The sequence below is a fragment of the Takifugu rubripes genome, chromosome 12 (genome assembly GCF_901000725.2).
Source record: "Takifugu rubripes chromosome 12, fTakRub1.2, whole genome shotgun sequence".
NCBI classification, from domain to species: domain Eukaryota; kingdom Metazoa; phylum Chordata; class Actinopteri; order Tetraodontiformes; family Tetraodontidae; genus Takifugu; species Takifugu rubripes.
This window is the reverse complement of record NC_042296.1, coordinates 3,983,139-4,001,682: the sequence shown is the minus strand read 5'-3', so window position 1 is coordinate 4,001,682 and position 18,544 is coordinate 3,983,139. Positions and strand designations below refer to the sequence as shown.

The window sequence follows — 18,544 nt, the reverse complement described above, 5'->3', positions numbered from 1 at the left end:
CACCACTGGAATTTGGGCCAGCAGCACAGACTGAAGGACACAGACCAGAGCTCTCATCCCTCTCTGAGACCTCAGGTCTCCCCACTGTCCCTCCCACATTCCCTCCCTAGTTCAACAACCCCTGCAGGCTGGCGGCCCTCCTCGCATCAATTACAGCCAATCCCCTGCAGCGCCGGCTCTTGCCTCTGTGACCCAGAGGGAGTGACTGAGTCAGGGAGGTCAGAGGTGGCTCTCCCCACTGCTACCCACGGCACCTCTCAGAAGTCTGCGTACCAGAAGCCCTGTGGGGACCCACCCACATGACCCTTGGAAAGTGTAGGGGGGAAAGAGGCATCATCCCCCCTGTTCTTTTAAACAATGGTTTGTCCCAATCACTCGAATCTACCGGTCTGTTTGCGTGATTGTAATCATTTTGTATTTTGTTTAATATATATGGCATTCTTCAGTATTTTGAATGGGCAAATTTTGTTTTCTCTCTTGTTTTTGTTGTTCAAGCACTTAGTGCAGTTGTAGGATGTGCTTTAATGCCCTGAACAAAATTGAATTTGTGACCATTAAAAGCAATGGTTAATGGGTTAAAAGCCTTTAAACACATCAGCTACTTGGAAAGTAGAGGATTAGCATGGAGCATACTGACTTTAAATTCATTTTCTGTGAAATAGACGCCGGAGCGATTTTTGCATCACTTTTTACAGTTTCAAGAAGATGCAGGACAATTGATTTTGGAATCAATGGTAGTGATTCAGTGGTAAATCTTATGGTTAAAGGGTGCGATGCACAATCAACCTGATTAAACAGGAAGTCGATGAATCAGGTCGCTGTGTTGACCACAAAGGTTTGACGTGGAACTTTGCTTCGAGGAGCACAACTGTATTTCTGTCATGATACCCAGACCTGGCTATGTCAGTCCCAGACATATTATCTCTAATGGAAGAGTCTGGGAGGAAGAGAGAGAGAGATCCATTGATTAACTGGAAGAGGTCCTCAACTCCTCCCTTTCGTTTCCAGACACATGGGGTAATAAGGACCACTCTCCTCTGCTGCCATCTTCCCCCATTCTCTTTTCTCCACTCACCCCTGTTAGAAAGCCTTTTAATCAGCCCCGGGGGGAATACTTGGTTATGATATGAGAGGAAAGGAGATGAAGACAGAGGGAGAAAAAGGAGACAAGGTGAGGAGAGTCCAGTAGTGCATCAGACACAATAGTTACACCAACTGCAGTAACACAGTTTTTTTTTTCAATGGGAAAATATATTCCAAGAACAGCATAGTTCTTTATACAAGTGTATATTGCCTCAATGAATACACCCTAAATGCCTTTTCTGATTCTCTTTTGTGTGTTTTAGCATGAGCCATTTGAAATATGTTCGGTAAATGCGTTTGAGAGCTTGTCTCTTTTTCCCTCAAATGCTTTAAATCCATTATATTTGCTTGAGTTAAAACCAAATTTTGGAACTAATTTTAAAAACAATAATATAAAAAAGCACCAGTAGGATGTCTGCAATTAAAGTACAGTTAATAGAACCAAAATTAGTCAACATTAAACTGAGAATTCAGAAAGGAGTTATCATATATAAATATTAAATTCAGTGTGTGTAAAAGTCAGAATTCTGACAGCACATTCATATTTCTGAGCCCCAGAAAGCTTTCCATCTCTCCTTCCCTCATGGGCAGTCCTGCACAGGTCAACACGTCTTAGCTGATAGCGTTCCAAAATTATAGGGCCCCATCACGCAGGGCTGTTTTTCCTCGACCATGACCATTTTCAGCTGTTTATTTAGGACCGTTTCTGTTTTCCTTTCCATAAAGAAGGCTGCCAATCTGGGAGAGCCAGACCAGCTTTATCAAAACTCTGTCTGTAAGATCACATCCATGATTTCTCCTCGTGTTGGTTTTTCTTTCTTTCTTTTTTTTTAACCTGTCAGCACCTTACCCAAAGGACTGGCCCCTTATTCTTTTTAATTCCTTATTCTTTTTCCTAGAGATGTTGAAAGAAAGACAAAGTCTAGGTGCAACAAAAAATAATACCCTTTGTGTAAAACACTGTTCGTGTATTTTCTGACTAAGATGCCGACTAATCTCGAATAATTTAAACGGAACGTTTTTGTGGACCTGCAACATTTCAAATGAGTGAGAACAAGTTCTCGTTGAGCACCGGAGGTCAAAATTCATTTTCCACGAATGTTGAACAGTGGCGCCACCAAGTGGTTAATTCAGTATGGCTATGGGGGAAAAAATGACGTCTTGCATTTAGTAGCAAACGTGTGTCTTAAGTGAAATTAATCTTTATAAAATTGTGTCATCAAACCTTGAAAACAAATTACTTGTGTGCCGTCGATAAGAGCTAAATAACTGCTGTTGAAAAAGAATAAAATTTTGCAAACTAGACAACTAAGACACGCTAGTTAAGTTAATCAGAAAGCTGCAACAGCGGTGGAAAAGAATATAGAGGGTCTTCACAATCCAACATTTTTCAAATAAAATGTCCTGAAACCAAAAGAAATAAAGCATCGAAAAGAACATTTCAGAAGGAGCCCTAGGTCTTATTACATCCACATGCGTCCGCAGCGGGGCGCTAAAGAGTTTTGCAGGAGAGATACTTCATTTTTATTAGCAATATTACGGTTTCTGATTGGTTGCAAAAGGGGGCTGGACAAAATGCGTCCTGCCAATGGAGATTCAGGATTTTGATCTGCTCCGTTATTGGTTTAACGCAGATGTCAATCAAGGAGCAGAGGGAACTGGAAGCAGAGAGGCGCCAGTCGGTTGTTTTTCTCTCTGGAGTACAGAGCTCCGCTTCCTAAACCCGTATTACCATACACACACACGCACACACACACACACACACACACACACACGGATTTCTTCGATTACCCTTTACTAAAAAATTTGTAAATTGTTAAAATACACCAAATATTTTACGTTATGATTTAAGGTAACTTAATCAAATAAATGTAGAATATAGATGAAAAGTAATTATTTTAATAACAAAAAGTAACACAAACGCATGTATCGTATTTGTTAAAACTTAGATAGGTGCGGGATCATTTTACCATTTTAAGAAACTAATATCTACAAAATATAAATGAAGAAATATTTTATATTTAGGGTATATTTGCTCGCAATGTAATTATTTTTGGTAAAACAAATCATTAGAGAGGGACTATTTTCAATTAATTGGAGGATGCACGTTAAATTATCACAAAAGAAATACAACTGTTAAAAATTAGCTATAGTTTTGCAGTGTATTGTCAGCAGTGGCATTTTGTTTGTTGAGCCGGGTTATCTTTGTTTTCCACATATTGAATATGTACATTATTAAATAAAACGCTACAAATAAACACATTTATTCTACAATTGATTTTCCTACATTAGTTTATTCATGAAGAGTGTCTCCTTGTTGCTCTGTCTAAGTAGTAGCATTAAAAAATACAACAAAATTAAAAAGAACTTAAAATATTATCGAAAGTACATTTTTTATGAGTTTCTTAACCAACAAATTCTTAAATGATAGCAAAGACATGCGTAATGAGACATGTTTAATACTTTAATCACAAATGTAACTTGTCAATCCAAAATAAAAGGAAAAGAATATCAAGAAATAGTGCTCTGACAGTCAACTCGAACTTCCCATGAGCCTTTGCAGGATAGAAATCTGTACGCATGCGCAATGTCCTCCCACATATCATATGTAATTCCACCAATCAGCGTTGTCCACAGCTGACCATGTGGTGCTGATTTAAGAGCTCTCCACCGATAAATCTGTCAGAACTCCACAAAGTTGATTTAAATGTGTTTCATATCGTTATGAAAATACTTGTGGATTACTCATATGACTGTACACTGGCATAAGATCACTTCGTGGTTACTCTTCACTTTTGCCCCCAAAGCGAACTGAAATGGAGCGTTTAGCCACCGGATTTTTAAGAGTGAATTTAATCTCTGGATTTATTTTTTTTGACATTTTTTTATGAGCCGGATCGCGTAATATCACATTTTCTAGCGCTCTTTGTGACATTGTTCGGCTTTTCAAACTGTGGCATCTTATAAAAAGGCTGGTTTAGAATTATAGATATTCGGTGTTTTGATCGTGGAGACTTCAGCATCCTTAAGTTATGCTGCAGCTGCATCCCAAATGCGTAAAGAACAGCATGAAAACTGTGTGGACTGTGAAAGGATATGCCATAAGGACATATTCATTACTGTGTTTTGAATTTATTAATGATATTCGCCATTTGTATTGGCTCATAGAATTCTTACAGATGGTCCATAAACCCTTTCTACATACTGGGATTTTTGTTGTTGTTGTTACAATGAAGTGCAAATCTAGAAGTACATATTTAGTGAAGAGAATTTTATTTTATTTTTATTTTTTTTACTTCATTTGGCACAACATGAATGCAGTTAATTTTAAAGTGGTACACTTTAATATATAAAGAAAAACAGCTTATACATATCAGTGTTAGAGTAGAATAACATCTTAAACTGATATGGTTCCCAGCTACAACAGATATTTAAAATTAATCGCATGATTTCATTTAATATTGTAGAAATGAGTCAATTTGCATTAATGTTATCTTTGCCACCAGGGATCGCAGTTGAGTCGGACATATCTTATTAAACAATGTAACTGTAAAATAAAGAAACATTGAGCAATGTGCAAATTGTTGTACCTTTTTCCAAAGATCAACCCAAACTTTGTAAAAACAAATAGTATATATTGAAAGTGTTGTGGTTTTGGGAATGTTACATATTTCACTTTAATGAATTTTATTCCAAGCTTTTCAAAGGTTAACTCACTTATTCGCATTTATTTTACTACAGACAATGTGGCATATACAAGATGGCTGATGAACAGATTAAAAATTATTTTATTTAGATGTTTTCTTCATATTATCAATTTGAGTAGAGAGGAAAGTTTGAAAATTCAAAGTATTCAACGTGGGTTTTTCAGTGGGTCATCCAGTAAAGTTTGCATTTCTAACTGTAAACACGAATAAAGCACAATCTACTTTGTTTTGCTCAAGTAAAACAGTAACATGTTCACACTGTAATTCAAGCATCAACCAGTAGGGAAGAAAACGACCAAATGCAGGTCAGTAGCACAAGAAGCCGGAAGTGCAACTTTAACAAACTTTTTAAAGATCTTCACCAAGATCAAGTGTGAACTTTAAGCTGGAAACTACCCAGTGAGATGTCGCCAGACTGACAGACCCCTCATTTACGGACTTTTATGTTCAATTGTGTGCTAAAAACTGAAAGAAAGCGTAATGAAGGCGGTAGCTAAATACGCATTCGGATTCCATTGGTCAAAACTATGATTGACAGTTGGCCTGTCCAATCATCTTCTTGAGCGGTGAAGACTCAGGTCCAATCCTCGCGAGCGATGAAAATCCGGACTCTAAATTCCCCCAGTAGCAACAGTGCGGTTGTCACACTGTAGTCTTGTTCACGCCATTCATTTATTATCCGTTTAATTTTGAAAGTGAAAGTTTAGTAGCATCGTGTCTCCAACGGATCATTTCTACCCCCACAAGGAACAGAAGCGCCACCCGCTCGTTATGTTTCCTCGAAGAGGATTCCGTCAAAGGCAAATAAAGCTGATAGCTAACTGCTAACGGCTAGCACCGACCGATTTCGCCGGTACAGGCAGACCTCTTTGTCTGACAGGGAAAGGCGTGCTCTTTTGTTAGCTTGTTTCCCTTTGTCCGCTCGGGTAAAAGGAACCGTTGGGTCAGGATTTCGCAATCGTCCGCATTTCCGTAAGTACTTGGAAAATGCAAATCGCCAAAAAATACTTCTCGGAAAGCCTTATCCAATTGACAATATTACTCAGTTTAATTGGAGTCCGCGTGGATATCGACAGCTACTTGAACGGCTACTATACGCCCCTGATAGAGATTAACTTGGGTCCCAGCTCGGCATACACCCAGACCCCCTTTCATAGTTTAAGGGACAACCTAGACGGATACAGTGTGCACCCAAAATGTCCCGAGTTGGACTATTTCTTTGCAAGCCGCCGACTACTCGAGGAAGTGAGGACCCTCGGCTCCCCAAGGTTCCCTACACAGTTGAGCGCATGGCTTGTGCATCAAGTGTCTGCTAATGACGAAGCTGACCTTGGTTCCTCAACCACCGACACCACTGACAACGACAATGGATCACAAGGTTCGGGAAGCGAGTCCAGAGATGGCGGGGAGCACCTGCTTGACAGGGAAGAAGATGTTTGGAACGCGACCCCTGAACTCGTCCAAGGGCCTAGTAACGTTAGAGCCTGTGGGGGGTTTAAAGAGGCAAGTAGCTGTAATGTCATAAAACCATAAACAGTTCCCAAAAGCTGAACAATATCACCAAAAAAAAGTTGGATTGGCGAGAGAAGTAATAAATTACATTTGAATTGTGATCGCTATCATACAGGAAAGCCAATGCTATCATTAGCCAACCGTTACCATTAACCTATAGAACAAATTGATAGAAACGCCCTACGTGTAAATTGTATTAGTGCATACACAATAAACCTAAAAATGTGTGTAGAATTCTGGAAATGTGGAGGACGTTTTCATTAACTGTGCTGCACCTGTCTTCCTCTATTCTTTTACTATTGGGGTCTACTGAGTTGTCATGACAATAGAATTGGCAAAGAAATCCCCTAATGCAGCTTCAAATTATTACTTCTTTTCTTTTTTAATTGTGGTAAACTATTTCCACTAAATGTATCCCCCTCTACTCCCCATGTTTCTCTATTCGGTAGAGACAGCTGTTGGGTGTATATTGTGGCCTGAAGGCGCTTGATTTGAACTTTTGTGTAACTTTATCCCCTTTCTCTAGTCTCAGCTGCCAGTCGTGGGGGTATGAGAGGTGGAGAAACAAGCTTAGAGACGGATCATTTGTATTCACAAAAGCAGCAGTCCATCCTTGAACACAGCCATTTCCCATAATCCCATGGTGTATAAAATGCTAATAAAATGTTGACACAAGCTCCATTCTATGTTTTAAGTTTGGCCTTGTAGACTTGGGGAAAAAGCAATATTTTGAAGACTTAGGATCCTGTGTAATATAAATGTAATTCTCTTAAATGGCCTGCTGACTAGCTTCCTCCCCCCCGATTCTTTCTCAGCAGGACAATGCTAAAGTTGCAGTAGAGGAACTTCCAGCAACAGTCCCTCAACTGGCTCACAGCTCCACATTTGATCCAGAGGTTTGTTCCCTTGCTTTGCTTTCAGTAATATCCTGTAATATATGCCAGTGATGTCCAGTCCTATTCAATATTGTTATAAATTATAATTTTGTCCACAAAGTTTCATTGCTACATGGTAATTAATGCCAATCACACTATCCTGACGCCGTAGCTGCATGATTTAAGGCTTCTTACATTGACCCACAGTCTTTTCTACTCCTCAGGGAAAGCGATCACAACAATATAATCTGTGTATCCTTTTCTCCATAGCAGAACCTGCTTGAAAGCGTCGGTGCCCTCACAGATTCAGCCCGTATACATCCTCCTATCAATGATATTGACCAGCACTGGAACAGTATACTCTCTGTGTCTGACCTTGATGTAAGTTGTCCTTTCATGCTCAGTGCGGACTTTTAATATTACACTAAGCTGTATTTGTCTGCAGTCAGTCAAGTCCATGTGCCACAATCACCAAATTATATCCAGATAAATTTGTGTCTTGTGTAGGATTTGGACCTTGTCACTGATCACCAGTCAGATATCTCTACCGCTCTCAGTCAAGATGTGAGTTTGCATGATGCCATGGTGAGCAGGGCTAGAAGATATGAGTCCAGGTCGCTCACCCAGCAACAAAGAACCCTGTTTCAACTGGAATCCACAGACTCCTTATACCTTGATTCTTCACAAGGATCGACTTCCCACCTGTTTTCTTCAGTTTGTAATTTAACTGAAAATCAGTCACAGCCAAGGACCATGGGCTGTCTAGATGAGGCGGTGTTTGACCACATCAATCAACTGGGTTTTGAAGGCTTGGATTGTATGGATGATCGGTTGATGGGATGTCTTGAGAGCATAGACCCACAGGTCCTTGAAGACCTTGATTCAGATTCTGGCCTCTCCTTGGAGATGAGTTCCGGAGGACCAGTTTCTCCAGGTTGGTTCAAGTACCCGTACAGCCAGTTTTTTTTCATTGATGTAGCGGGGTACTGTATACATCAATACAATAATGATCTTATTCCTCACCTATTCAGACTCGTCAGAGATATCATCATCAGCTTCATCCAGTTCCTTCTGTGCGGATGAATGTGGAGCTACAGGATACAGCAGTGAGATGGACTCACTGCCATTAAAAAACACGGTGGACGACAGAACAACGTGGTCAACGATGGATTTCAGCGAGAGTGTGTGGCATGATCACAGCTACTCAGCACCTTCTTTCTTTGACCAGCCGCTTCCCCACAAAGCCATCAAAGAGGAACCTGTCAGCGATGACGAAGAGCACAGGTTGGATGCAAGGGAGCTGAGTCGCGACGAGCTTCGAGCCCGTGCCTTGTCTATCCCGTACTCTGTCCTCCAGATTGTCAACATGCCCGTTGAAGAGTTCCTGGAGGTCCTTGATGGTCACGGTTTCTCTTCAGAACAGGTGACCCTCCTCCGGGACATCCGCAGACGTGGGAAGAACAAACTGGCAGCACAGAACTGCCGAAAACGTAAGCTAGACGCCATCACCGGACTCCAAGAGGAGGTGGAAAGGTTGCGTGCTCAAAGGGATAGGCTGGTGAGGGAGAAACACGTTACGGCTAAAACCATGGGTGCTGTGGGACAGCAGATTAAGAAGCTTACCAGTGACATCATTTCCAGGTTGAGGGATGATTCTGGGCAGCCCCTAAACCCAGAAAGATTTACTCTGCAGTGTGGGGCAAGCGGGAGGGTCGTCGTTCAGCCAGTAAGGCAGCCTGCTGTTTCAAGATCATCCAACAACAAAACAGACAAAAGAAAGAAGGAGAAAAAGCAGTGATGCAGATTTGTTGAGTTTTCAGGTTTTGGGGGTATTTCTGGATATACTTGCCTGACTGTTTTTGGAGCCCATATTTTCTACATCGGTTTATGGATTAAAACCCACGCGGAGCAGTCTATTACCTGCCAAAAAAAACTTTAAAGAACATTGGAAAAAAAACAAAACATTTGTACATAAAAATGTAACTGTAATATGTAGCAAAGACACTGGACAATTGCTTAACGGGGACTTGGTGTCCTGGGTGGTGGGAGGCAGGAGCTAAACAGTGGGGGTGCCACCAGTCCCTCTTTGTGCCTGTTCAGATTTAAGCCATCACACCATCTTACTGGCAAGTCAAGACAACCAGTCTGCATGTGACAGTTCACCACGTTTCCCTGTATTGTCACATCTCAAATCCTGACAATGATAAAAATGGTATTTATTAAAGTTTCTCATGTTCTGGAAATGCTTATTTATGCCACCAGACTATCAAGGGCAGACAAATTATTCTAGGGAGTGAAAGGATTTGGAAGCATTACCTGTCTAAAATTTACGGGCTCGTTAAAAGTACTGATTCCACAGATCTCACACAATATACCAATGATTCAACGGATGGCCTTAATTTGCATTTAAAGTTTTAAAACTTGTTTATGTATAGATTTCACAGAACATGTTATCTTTACAAAAGTGTTTTTTACAAGGATTCTTTCTGTAAATTATTAAATAATTTGTTTAAAGCACAGTAAGTCCCTAAAGGGGTTGCTTAGAATCTATTTTGCGCCTTACTTTGTTAAAACAATTTTGGATACTTTTTTTTTATTTTTTTCACTCATCTGTAAGGTAAACATTCTTTATTTGAGCAAAAATGAAAAAATTCACACCAGAATATGAAATAACACCATATTTCTGCAATGGTAACTTTCAGGCATCTAGTGCAGGGATTTGATTCTAAATGGTATAATTGATGCATTTTTGCCCAAAATTGCTGCATACAGCAAAGTTGGTGTCCTGCCATCAGGCGGTTCCTTTAATCTCTTGCAAATGTGCTGAATTATAGGGGACATTTGGGCAAAACCCCCACATCTTATTGCCATTCAAAGTGCAGTCTGATATCCACGCTTGCAGATGGCACCACGGTGGCAGTGTGCAGTTGTTTACCATGTGGTGGTCTGTGGAGGAGGTTTTGCTGCATCTCTGCCTCTGAAAATAACTTCTATTTGGGATGAACTGTTAAATTAACCATTGCATTTAGGGGGGAAAAAACAATCAAACTATATTTGATAAGAGTGAGTGCTTGCTTGCCTGGATGCTAGTTTTCTATTCCTGAGACTGAGTTGTGTTGAATCACCTTCTCGTGCCCGGGGCGAACCACAGTCGAGTGAGTGAGTGATGTGAGGATGTGGCTTAAGGCTGAATTGAATAGTTTTCTTTAAGCCCCAGGCATTTACAGATTTCTATTTAATTGCATTGACCAGGAGTTTACTGTTTTTCTTTGTTGCCAGGAGCTGATGTGTTTTGTTTGCATGAAGATCGTTGGATGATGATTAGTGTGAATTTGCTTTGGAGTTTGAAATGTTCTCGCAGATCAGATTTAAACAAGAACCTGAAACAATGTGTTGTGGCGTCTTTGTTCCACCGAAGCAGCACCAGTTTAACACCCAGCGCTCATCCAAAAGTACAACTCAAGTATACTGCAAGTATTTTAATCAGCACAACGTGTGCCGTGCGTATCAGGCATCTGAGATTCACGTCTTCACAGACAGAAACATGGCTGTGCCACGGGCTCACCGGTGACTAACCCTAACCCTAACCCTATCGTGGTCAGCAGCTATATCCAAGCAGTCACAACATTAAGTTCACTCTTGAAGACGTTGACTCCCATCATCCTGTTTTACAAACTCTGAAGCACTGGGACAGCTTTGAAGGAAGGGAAGAAGGAAAAGAACCACACCAGGAGATCTCTGAAAGGTTATCTGCTGGGGAATTTTTTTACATCTACAAAGAAGAATGAGAACCGACCAGACAAGCAACATTACAGCGTTCTAATTCCATAAAGAGCTGGGACATGGGAAAAGACCCATCGTACCTGTTCATTTTAAACCTTGTGACAAAACACCCAGGCAAAAAGAAAAGAACATGGTTTGTGCTGTCCAGATCGGTGAAGAATGTACAGATCTGAACACCAGTGTGACCAAAAGGTGCGTAGCCCAACACAGGAGAGCCAACTCCTGAGGACGGGTTTCAGCCGTCCATCTACACCTCGAGGATATGGGACACTCATTAGAAGACAATGTTCAGGAGTAAAGGAAGCCATCTTTATTAAACTGGAAAAACCATCACCGTTCAGAGGAGGCGGCCTATGACAGCAGTTGCCAGCTGTTCTGGGATCCCTTCTCACAAGGTTTCACAATGGTTCACACCCAACATCACATGGGGACCGAGAGGATCCACGCTCTTTTAATAATGCAAATCACCTCTGTTGAGCACAAACAACCATTACGCTAACGACCACTAATGACATTCAGTAAACACAGTACATATAGTTCTGGGATGTAAAAGATATATATAAAAGATAAGATACATATATAATAAATATACATATATAAGATACATATAAAACTGAAGAAGCCTCTTGGATAAGAGGTGAGACAACTTCAAATAACTAAAGGAAGTCCAGAAACCACTTTAGACGAGAGTTCTCTTTTACCTGCACGACTGGGAACATTCATTGACACAATAAATAAACACAATACAAATATATTTTACACGTTCAGTTGTAGTTTTAAAGTTTCTACTTTTTAGCAAATTATTTGTTGACAAAGTCAGCCAACGCAATCGTCGACTACAATACGACCCAGCAGTTATCCTTTAGTCCCCTGCGGGCCTAGCTGCCAGTGCGCATAAACCATATATACCTTAAACCCAAAATTGCGGTTGCGCCTTTTTTTCCCACCTTCAGGCCACCGTAGAACCTATATACGGGTCTTGGCGCGAGTCTTACTCTACAAAGGAGGTTGAACCCAAAGCTGGCCTCGTGGTAAGTGTAGGAAAACTGCTACTTTCTCGTTTAGGATGTGGAGTTAAAGCGGATTTTATTCCCCCAAGAGCAGGTAAAAACGATCCAAGATGCTTAATCAAGCCAGCTAGTGACCCCGCAGTTTTAGAACAAATGTAGCCGAGCAAAGTTAAACAGTCGCTGGCTATGCTATACATTCACCATATATCTATATATATATATATGTATATATATGCGTCGCATGCATACGTTGATGGTTGACTGTTATTAAGTATTGTGAGGTCGCCAGGGTGACCGTCTTAATTGCAGCGATACCTGGACATGTTTGCTCCCGGGGTTAGCGTTAGCATTTTAGCTCGGTATGCTAAATGCTACTGAAATGTCCTAACTTACAGCGCAGTTGGCACAAAGTGGTGGAAATCTCCAGCAAGTCGGTGGATTGTAAAGATACAAGCTTTATGACTGGCACTGGCACATACCAATGTATCGTGGATATTAGCGTGGTGTTTGGTGTCTTTAAATCAAAATATAGCCCGTCTTCTCTTTCCAAAATGGTCACTGTCGTGTCGGCGGCCTGACTCCTGTTACATGTGCACCAGATATTTTGTTGCAACTCTGCATACAAACTGCAGATTTAACGATCTCTCATTAATGTCTGTACTGTATTTTTAGTGCACAGAATGGGCAAGAAGCAGAAGACAAAGAGAGATTCAATGGAGACTACTGAGCAGCCGGAGGAGTTTGTTGTGGAAAAAATACTCGACCAACGTCTCGTAAATGGGAAAGTAGAATTCTACTTGAAATGGAAAGGATTTACAGAGTGAGTTGCATGGGCCACCCACTGATCCGGAAGTGCTTCCCTGGTATGGGGTTGTGCTATGCTTTTATTAATGCTTGCATGAAGGGGAAGCAGTATTATTATTTTGTTGTAATGATTGTGATCTTCCTGCTATTCATTCAGTGCCGACAACACATGGGAGCCAGAAGAGAACCTGGATTGTCCAGACCTTATTTCAGCCTTTTTAGAAGCCCAAAAGAACATTAAAGAGAAGACTGCTCCCAAGAGAAAGTCAACCGATGAACCAGAGACTGAAGCCAAGAAGAAAGACGTGAGTTCCCTAATTCGACGTGCATCTTCCCCATTTCTTCAGTGTGTAACCTTGTTTGTGTTCTTCACCCAATTGTAGGCTGAGAAACCACGCGGCTTTGCACGGAACCTCGAACCCGAGCGGATCATTGGCGCAACGGACAGTAGCGGAGAGCTGATGTTCTTGATGAAATGGTGAGTGTGGTGGGAAATGACGTTACAGGTCCAAGGTTTGTGTGCCAAGAGCAAATAGACTTACAGCAAACACCTGCACCGCAGTACAATAAAAACCACAAACTACAACTACAGTAGTTCACGCCGAATCCTTTATGAGGGTCAAATCAATCCGACCATTTGCACCCTGAGCGAGCAACGGTTCTTTTCCTTGTGGTGCATCAACACAATATTGTCGACAAGTGATCGCCCATTAAAGCACGTGCAATAAAACAGAATGTGATGACTCTGGCATTGTTTCCTTAAATGTCCAATATTGTGGAACAGAGAACTTGCAGTTCCGCGATGGTGTTCACTTTCAACATCACTGCTGTCGTTTACGATCGAACACTTTCACAATTTTAGCAGACATCTTTTCTTTTCTCTCTCTCTCCTTGCGCTGGTCTTTCCTTTCCAGAAAAGGCATTTATCACCAGCCGTTGACGTTGTCTCACACATTTTTGTTTGTTTTGTAGGAAAGGATCTGATGAGGCAGACCTGGTGCCGGCTCGTGAAGCCAACGTCCGCTGCCCTCAGATCGTCATTTCCTTCTACGAGGAGAGGCTGACATGGCATTCCTGTCCCGAGGATGAAGCTCAGTAGTTCTTCCTCTGCTCCCTCTTGATCCTTGCACTAATTGGGCCCTTTTTTTCCCCCCCCTCAGGATTCTTCGTTTTCCTCCTGCGGCATGCTTTGTAGTTTTAGCTTAGTCGGTTCCGTTTGTGCATGGTGATAAATGGAAATGTTTCACTGTACATATTGCTCCACTACAGTACCCCATGACTTTAGAAACAGGCCTCTAACTAGTACTGTAACTGAGACTATTCATCAATGTTCAAAATAATTTTTTTCTTGTCCTGTATATCTTTAGGTTGACTTGGTTTTCTTTAATACAGTGCTGTTTTTGTTTGAGTTTTTTTTCTTTTTCCAAAAAATTGTTTTCTCTCTGCTCCATGTAAATATTTAAAGTTGTAATAAAGGTTTTTACATGACCAAATACTAGTTCATGGTTGAAATGAGCCTTTGGCCTCTAATGATTTAAGTAAGTTACAGGTTCTTGTTCCTCATGTCCCATTTGACACCTGGACAACCAGGTTAACATCACCTTTCCTGAGCTGAACATTCCCAGATTTTTCCATTGTTGCCTCTTCCTGTTTCTCCCAGTTAAACCGGAGTGATGCTGTAATCAAAACTAAGACTCTTGAGGTACAAATTTGGGAAGTATTTCTGCCAGATTACCTTTTCTAATGGCATGACTGGCATTAGGGCATGGGTGGTGGGACTTTGAACCTTCGCACAGGAGTGTTTAGGTTTCTAAGGCAACAGATTTAGGGAAGGCAAATCTTCCATTATCCCTATCAACCTAAGTGCCTCTATTATATCAATAGCCTAATCTTTTTAAATTCCTAATAGGAATTTCACTCCAATTTCCATATGAAACTAAATGTGTGAATTAGTTCTCAGGGCTGTGTAGCTGAGCTTTGATTGAGCCATTGTAAATCTATTAAGTGGTGATTGAATCAGTCATGTTATCACTTGTATGTTAATTTCTGATCATCTTAAAGTTCAATTTGGACTTTTACAATGAAATGAGTCATCCTTCGAGCAGGCTTTCCCTTGTGATACGGTTCATAATCGCCACAAAATCGATGAAGTGTGGAGGATGCGGAGCAATTAAGAGGCTGTAAAATACAGTCAGGAGCCTCATCACGCCTTCATGTGTCCAGCACATGACAGTTGTCATCCAGATTGGGTGCATATTGTCTTTTCGTCTTTCACTATTTGAATTGCTAATAAGGGAAACCTACTCATCTGTACCTGCTGACGATTTGGTACCTTTGTGAATGGGCATGATTACGCCCCTCAGAGCCTGCCCACATTCACTTCTGGACTGTAAAGCTGGAGCAACAACTTGGTAAGAACTTAATTTTGTTCTCATATTAATGGTGGTGACATGTACACACAGTTTTATCAGCCCCAATAAAAATAGGAAGTGCAGCTGGCAAATTTGTGTTGGAATATTAAAAGATGGAAATATTTGTGGATAGATGTTAACATTCAAGCTTTTGATGAAGTGAGTTATGGCTCAAAGTTGTGTTTCCCAAGATGCAGATATTAAAGGGTGCCAAAGCACATCATAGGAATACGGCTAGACTGTTTTTTAAATAAAGATATGTCTAAGGACTTTACATGCATTGTCTATCCTTTGTAACCCTCACCCTAGGATTAAAAGGTAATGTGCTCCTTTAGACTATTCCCAGCCGCCTCCACCCACCAGATGATACCAATTATTCCGACTACCGAGCAGGTGCGAGTTTGGTTCTCACAGCTGAAAAGTTTCACGTTTTGCCTCGTGAGCGCACCTGCTTGGATAAATTATTGTTTTATTCACTTTTTTAAAATTGTGTAGCCTGAAGTTATCGCTCATTTATCATTTTCTTGCCTTCAGGAGGCAAACGGAGTGTGACCAGACACCGAGGTTTAGGTTACAGTTTGTCCCAGCAGCAGTTCGACCCAGGCGAGACTGAGCTGCTTTTTTTTGGTTCTAATCCATAAAACCCGGATTACTGCCCTGGAAATTAAAAGGAAAAGAGGTAGGAAAGAACTGGAATCACCTTTGCTGTCATGATTCTTCGTAACTTCACATTTGAGAACAGCAACCATGTGCAGGCTCTAAATTAGTGGGCTAATGTTTTTTGTTTTTTTTAAAGATATGAACACCTTTTGGTTGACTACAGAGCTGCTCTGTGTTCCCTCACATTTAATACCGTTTGACCTTCGTCAGTTTAAGCACGTTTGCTTCTAAATGGGTGATTTTGGGGGCTTTAATTAGGCAAAACTGCAGCACAAAGCAACCTGGCTGTGTTATGTAACCTCTTAAATTAAGTTTAAGCTTCTTTGAGCTTTTACATGAAACTTTCATCTTTTTATTGAGAATAAACTGGAAAGTTGAACCTTTACACAAGTGTGTAAAGGTATTTTTTTTAGGGATTTAAGGGATTTTTTTTATTTAAAATGTTCAGATTAGTAATAAATGTGTGCCAACTGTTCAGTTTAATGACCGTTTTGCAAGAAAATACTTTTGTAACTCTTCTGTTGTCTTTGGGCCCAATTTAAAATGTTCACAACCACAAATTTGGATTTTTTTTTTTTTTCTGTATTTGCCTGAATTATATGGTTGCATCGATACTTTGCAAGTAAAATAGACTTTTTTGTTATGTTGTAATTGCATGTGTGGTCTTCCTGGGTCAATTTTACCTAGACATATTTAATGGTGCAAATATTGTACTTCCCAGCCCAAAGAACACACACACGTAATTTGATTACGTCACAACTTCTCATCTACCGGTCATGTAATATTTTTTTTATATTATGTTACTTAAGTCTATCACACTCTAAACTACAAAATAAATGTAAAATACATTTATGTTGGAAATGAGGTCAGGATACGAAACAAAAAATTGAGAATTTTATATCTTGTGTTAAAAGCAGTCAAAACAGATGCAACAGGTGGCTATAAACTCTGAAGCTAGCGTGAGGGTTATAAAAGTAACTATAATTTTTCTTGGTTGGGGCTGATTGAGTGTCTCTGGACATGATGATTTAAATGTCACTCAGATGTCCAGAGGCACATTGTTCAGCCTGTTGCGCAACCTTATCAGGCTTATCGCAGCTCTCTAAGCATTGTCTCTGTGTCTTTGATAGGCATTTTGCTCTCACTATGGACAGCATGCTAGACAAGCTTGCTGAAAATGTAAGTGATAACACTGTCTTTCCCTCCATTTCTTACTTGTCTGCACTGTAAGTCACTTTTAAATGACAGCAAACTTGTGTTTTCTGTTGTTTTTGTTTGTTTGTTTTTTTTTTTAATCTGCCAGGAGTTCATCAGTGTTTGTGTTGGGAATCCAAGGCTGATTAAAAAGGACCACTGGCGCTCATACGTCGACTATGAGATCTCCTTACATGCAAGTGTCCCTCAGCTCTTGGTTTTCTTTGGTAGTTTTTGTCTAGTTGGGTCAATTTGTGTGTCTCTTTGCAGACGAACAGCATGTGTTTCAGAAAGAAGACATCCACCGTAAGGAGGCGCTACAAAGAGTTTGTCTGGCTGCGGAACAGTCTTGAAAAGAATGCCCTGATCATGTACGCAGGCGTATCTTTTATATCTAACGCCATTTTAGAATTTCATGTAATCTTATTTTCTTCTCACCAATTGTCTCCAGAGAAATCCCCAAGTTGCCCCCCTGGAACCCCTTCTTTAGCCTGAGGAACATGGGTTGTGTTTTACAGAGAATGGAGGGCATGCAGGAGTTTTTAGAAAGGTAAGTCAATCAAAGACACTTAAACCAGTTGGGTGGATCTGGACACAAGCAGCCTGTCTCTTCCTTTCAGCGTCCTGCACACACCTTTGTTATTGTCGGACAGTCGGCTGCATCTCTTTCTCCAGTCTGATCTCAGCGTCATGAAGATCGAGAGGTGCGCTCTGGGTAGAAGCAGGTACACGGTGGCTGAAGCCATACAGCGCACCGGTACCAGTTGTGTCAGTTTGTTGGAGGAGAAGCGCTCGGGTGGATTTGACTGTGAAAGGTGAAGCATTGAACAAAGATGGGCCGCACCATCACGGTTTCAACCTGACTCCTGCTTTTTTTCCCTGTTGTCCATCATTAGTTTGTCTTCGGGTTTGGGAGGAAGCATCGACGGGTCCTCGCAGGGAAGCCCCCACTCATTCCTGGAGTCCTCTGACCGAGAACCGGAGCTGTGCAGTGGTCTTTCGGGCTCTCTCTGCACCCTGACAGACAACAGCTGAGCCACCTCAACCTTTTCCCCAGGCAACTTCTAAAATGAAAAGTGATTTTATTTATCCATTGGCTATATTAATGCTCTCCTTCTAGAATTGTTTTAATGATGGCTTTAATTGTTCCCCCAAACGATACCCTGGTCATTTAATGTAATCTGAACTTGCAAGGAAAAGAAAACCTGGTGTTTTTCCTTTTGGAAATGTAAAGTGTACTGTTATTTTTCTTAAATATGTGTTGTACATATGTTTTATTTTCGCTGAGATTATGCATGGGTCGTATTTGAATTGCAGAGTTTTATTCACAAAATATTAGAATAGTTTTATGGTTTGTTAATGGATTAATAAATTGCCTCCTTTTTTAAAAGAAATCTGGCTCGTCTTTTCCCTGTGCTACTAAATTGGACCAATACTTTTGTGTACATCAATGCACTGTGATAAGAGCCCAGTAGAGGGAGTGTAGACATCGCTGGATCTTGATG

General features: G+C 40.8%; 3 protein-coding genes across 8 annotated transcripts; all 3 read left to right on the top strand.

Moving 5' to 3' along the window:
• The first annotated feature begins 5,380 nt into the window (after positions 1 to 5,380).
• nfe2l3 (nfe2 like bZIP transcription factor 3) lies at positions 5,381 to 10,564 on the top strand. Of its 4 annotated transcripts, none has more exons than XM_029844889.1 (5): positions 5,381 to 6,293; positions 7,121 to 7,198; positions 7,451 to 7,558; positions 7,685 to 8,111; positions 8,209 to 10,564. In XM_029844889.1, exons 1-5 carry the CDS (start codon positions 5,778 to 5,780, stop codon positions 8,973 to 8,975), a joined length of 1,896 nt encoding a protein of 631 aa, XP_029700749.1. In that variant the 5' UTR covers positions 5,381 to 5,777; the 3' UTR covers positions 8,976 to 10,564. The 4 variants fall into 4 exon arrangements, with proteins under 4 accessions (XP_029700749.1, XP_011607388.1, XP_011607389.1 ...); XM_011609086.2 differs by having other exon boundaries at positions 7,448 to 7,558; XM_011609087.2 differs by having other exon boundaries at positions 7,118 to 7,198.
• Positions 10,565 to 11,841: 1,277 nt separating this feature from the next.
• Positions 11,842 to 14,286, top strand: cbx3a (chromobox homolog 3a (HP1 gamma homolog, Drosophila)). Of its 2 annotated transcripts, none has more exons than XM_003968976.3 (5): positions 11,842 to 11,991; positions 12,643 to 12,790; positions 12,932 to 13,079; positions 13,158 to 13,252; positions 13,747 to 14,286. In XM_003968976.3, the coding sequence occupies exons 2-5, from the start codon at positions 12,651 to 12,653 to the stop codon at positions 13,871 to 13,873; spliced, it is 510 nt and encodes a 169-aa protein (XP_003969025.1). In that variant the 5' UTR covers positions 11,842 to 11,991; positions 12,643 to 12,650; the 3' UTR covers positions 13,874 to 14,286. The 2 variants fall into 2 exon arrangements, with proteins under 2 accessions (XP_003969025.1, XP_011607390.1); XM_011609088.2 differs by having other exon boundaries at positions 11,931 to 12,064.
• A 1,231-nt stretch (positions 14,287 to 15,517) lies between these two features.
• On the top strand, positions 15,518 to 18,433 carry snx10a (sorting nexin 10a). Of its 2 annotated transcripts, none has more exons than XM_011609091.2 (8): positions 15,518 to 15,578; positions 15,720 to 15,864; positions 16,976 to 17,024; positions 17,149 to 17,235; positions 17,310 to 17,410; positions 17,491 to 17,589; positions 17,660 to 17,854; positions 17,936 to 18,433. In XM_011609091.2, exons 3-8 carry the CDS (start codon positions 16,992 to 16,994, stop codon positions 18,072 to 18,074), a joined length of 654 nt encoding a protein of 217 aa, XP_011607393.1. In that variant the 5' UTR covers positions 15,518 to 15,578; positions 15,720 to 15,864; positions 16,976 to 16,991; the 3' UTR covers positions 18,075 to 18,433. The 2 variants fall into 2 exon arrangements, with proteins under 2 accessions (XP_011607393.1, XP_011607391.1); XM_011609089.1 differs by having other exon boundaries at positions 15,520 to 15,623.
• The last annotated feature ends 111 nt before the right edge of the window (positions 18,434 to 18,544 follow it).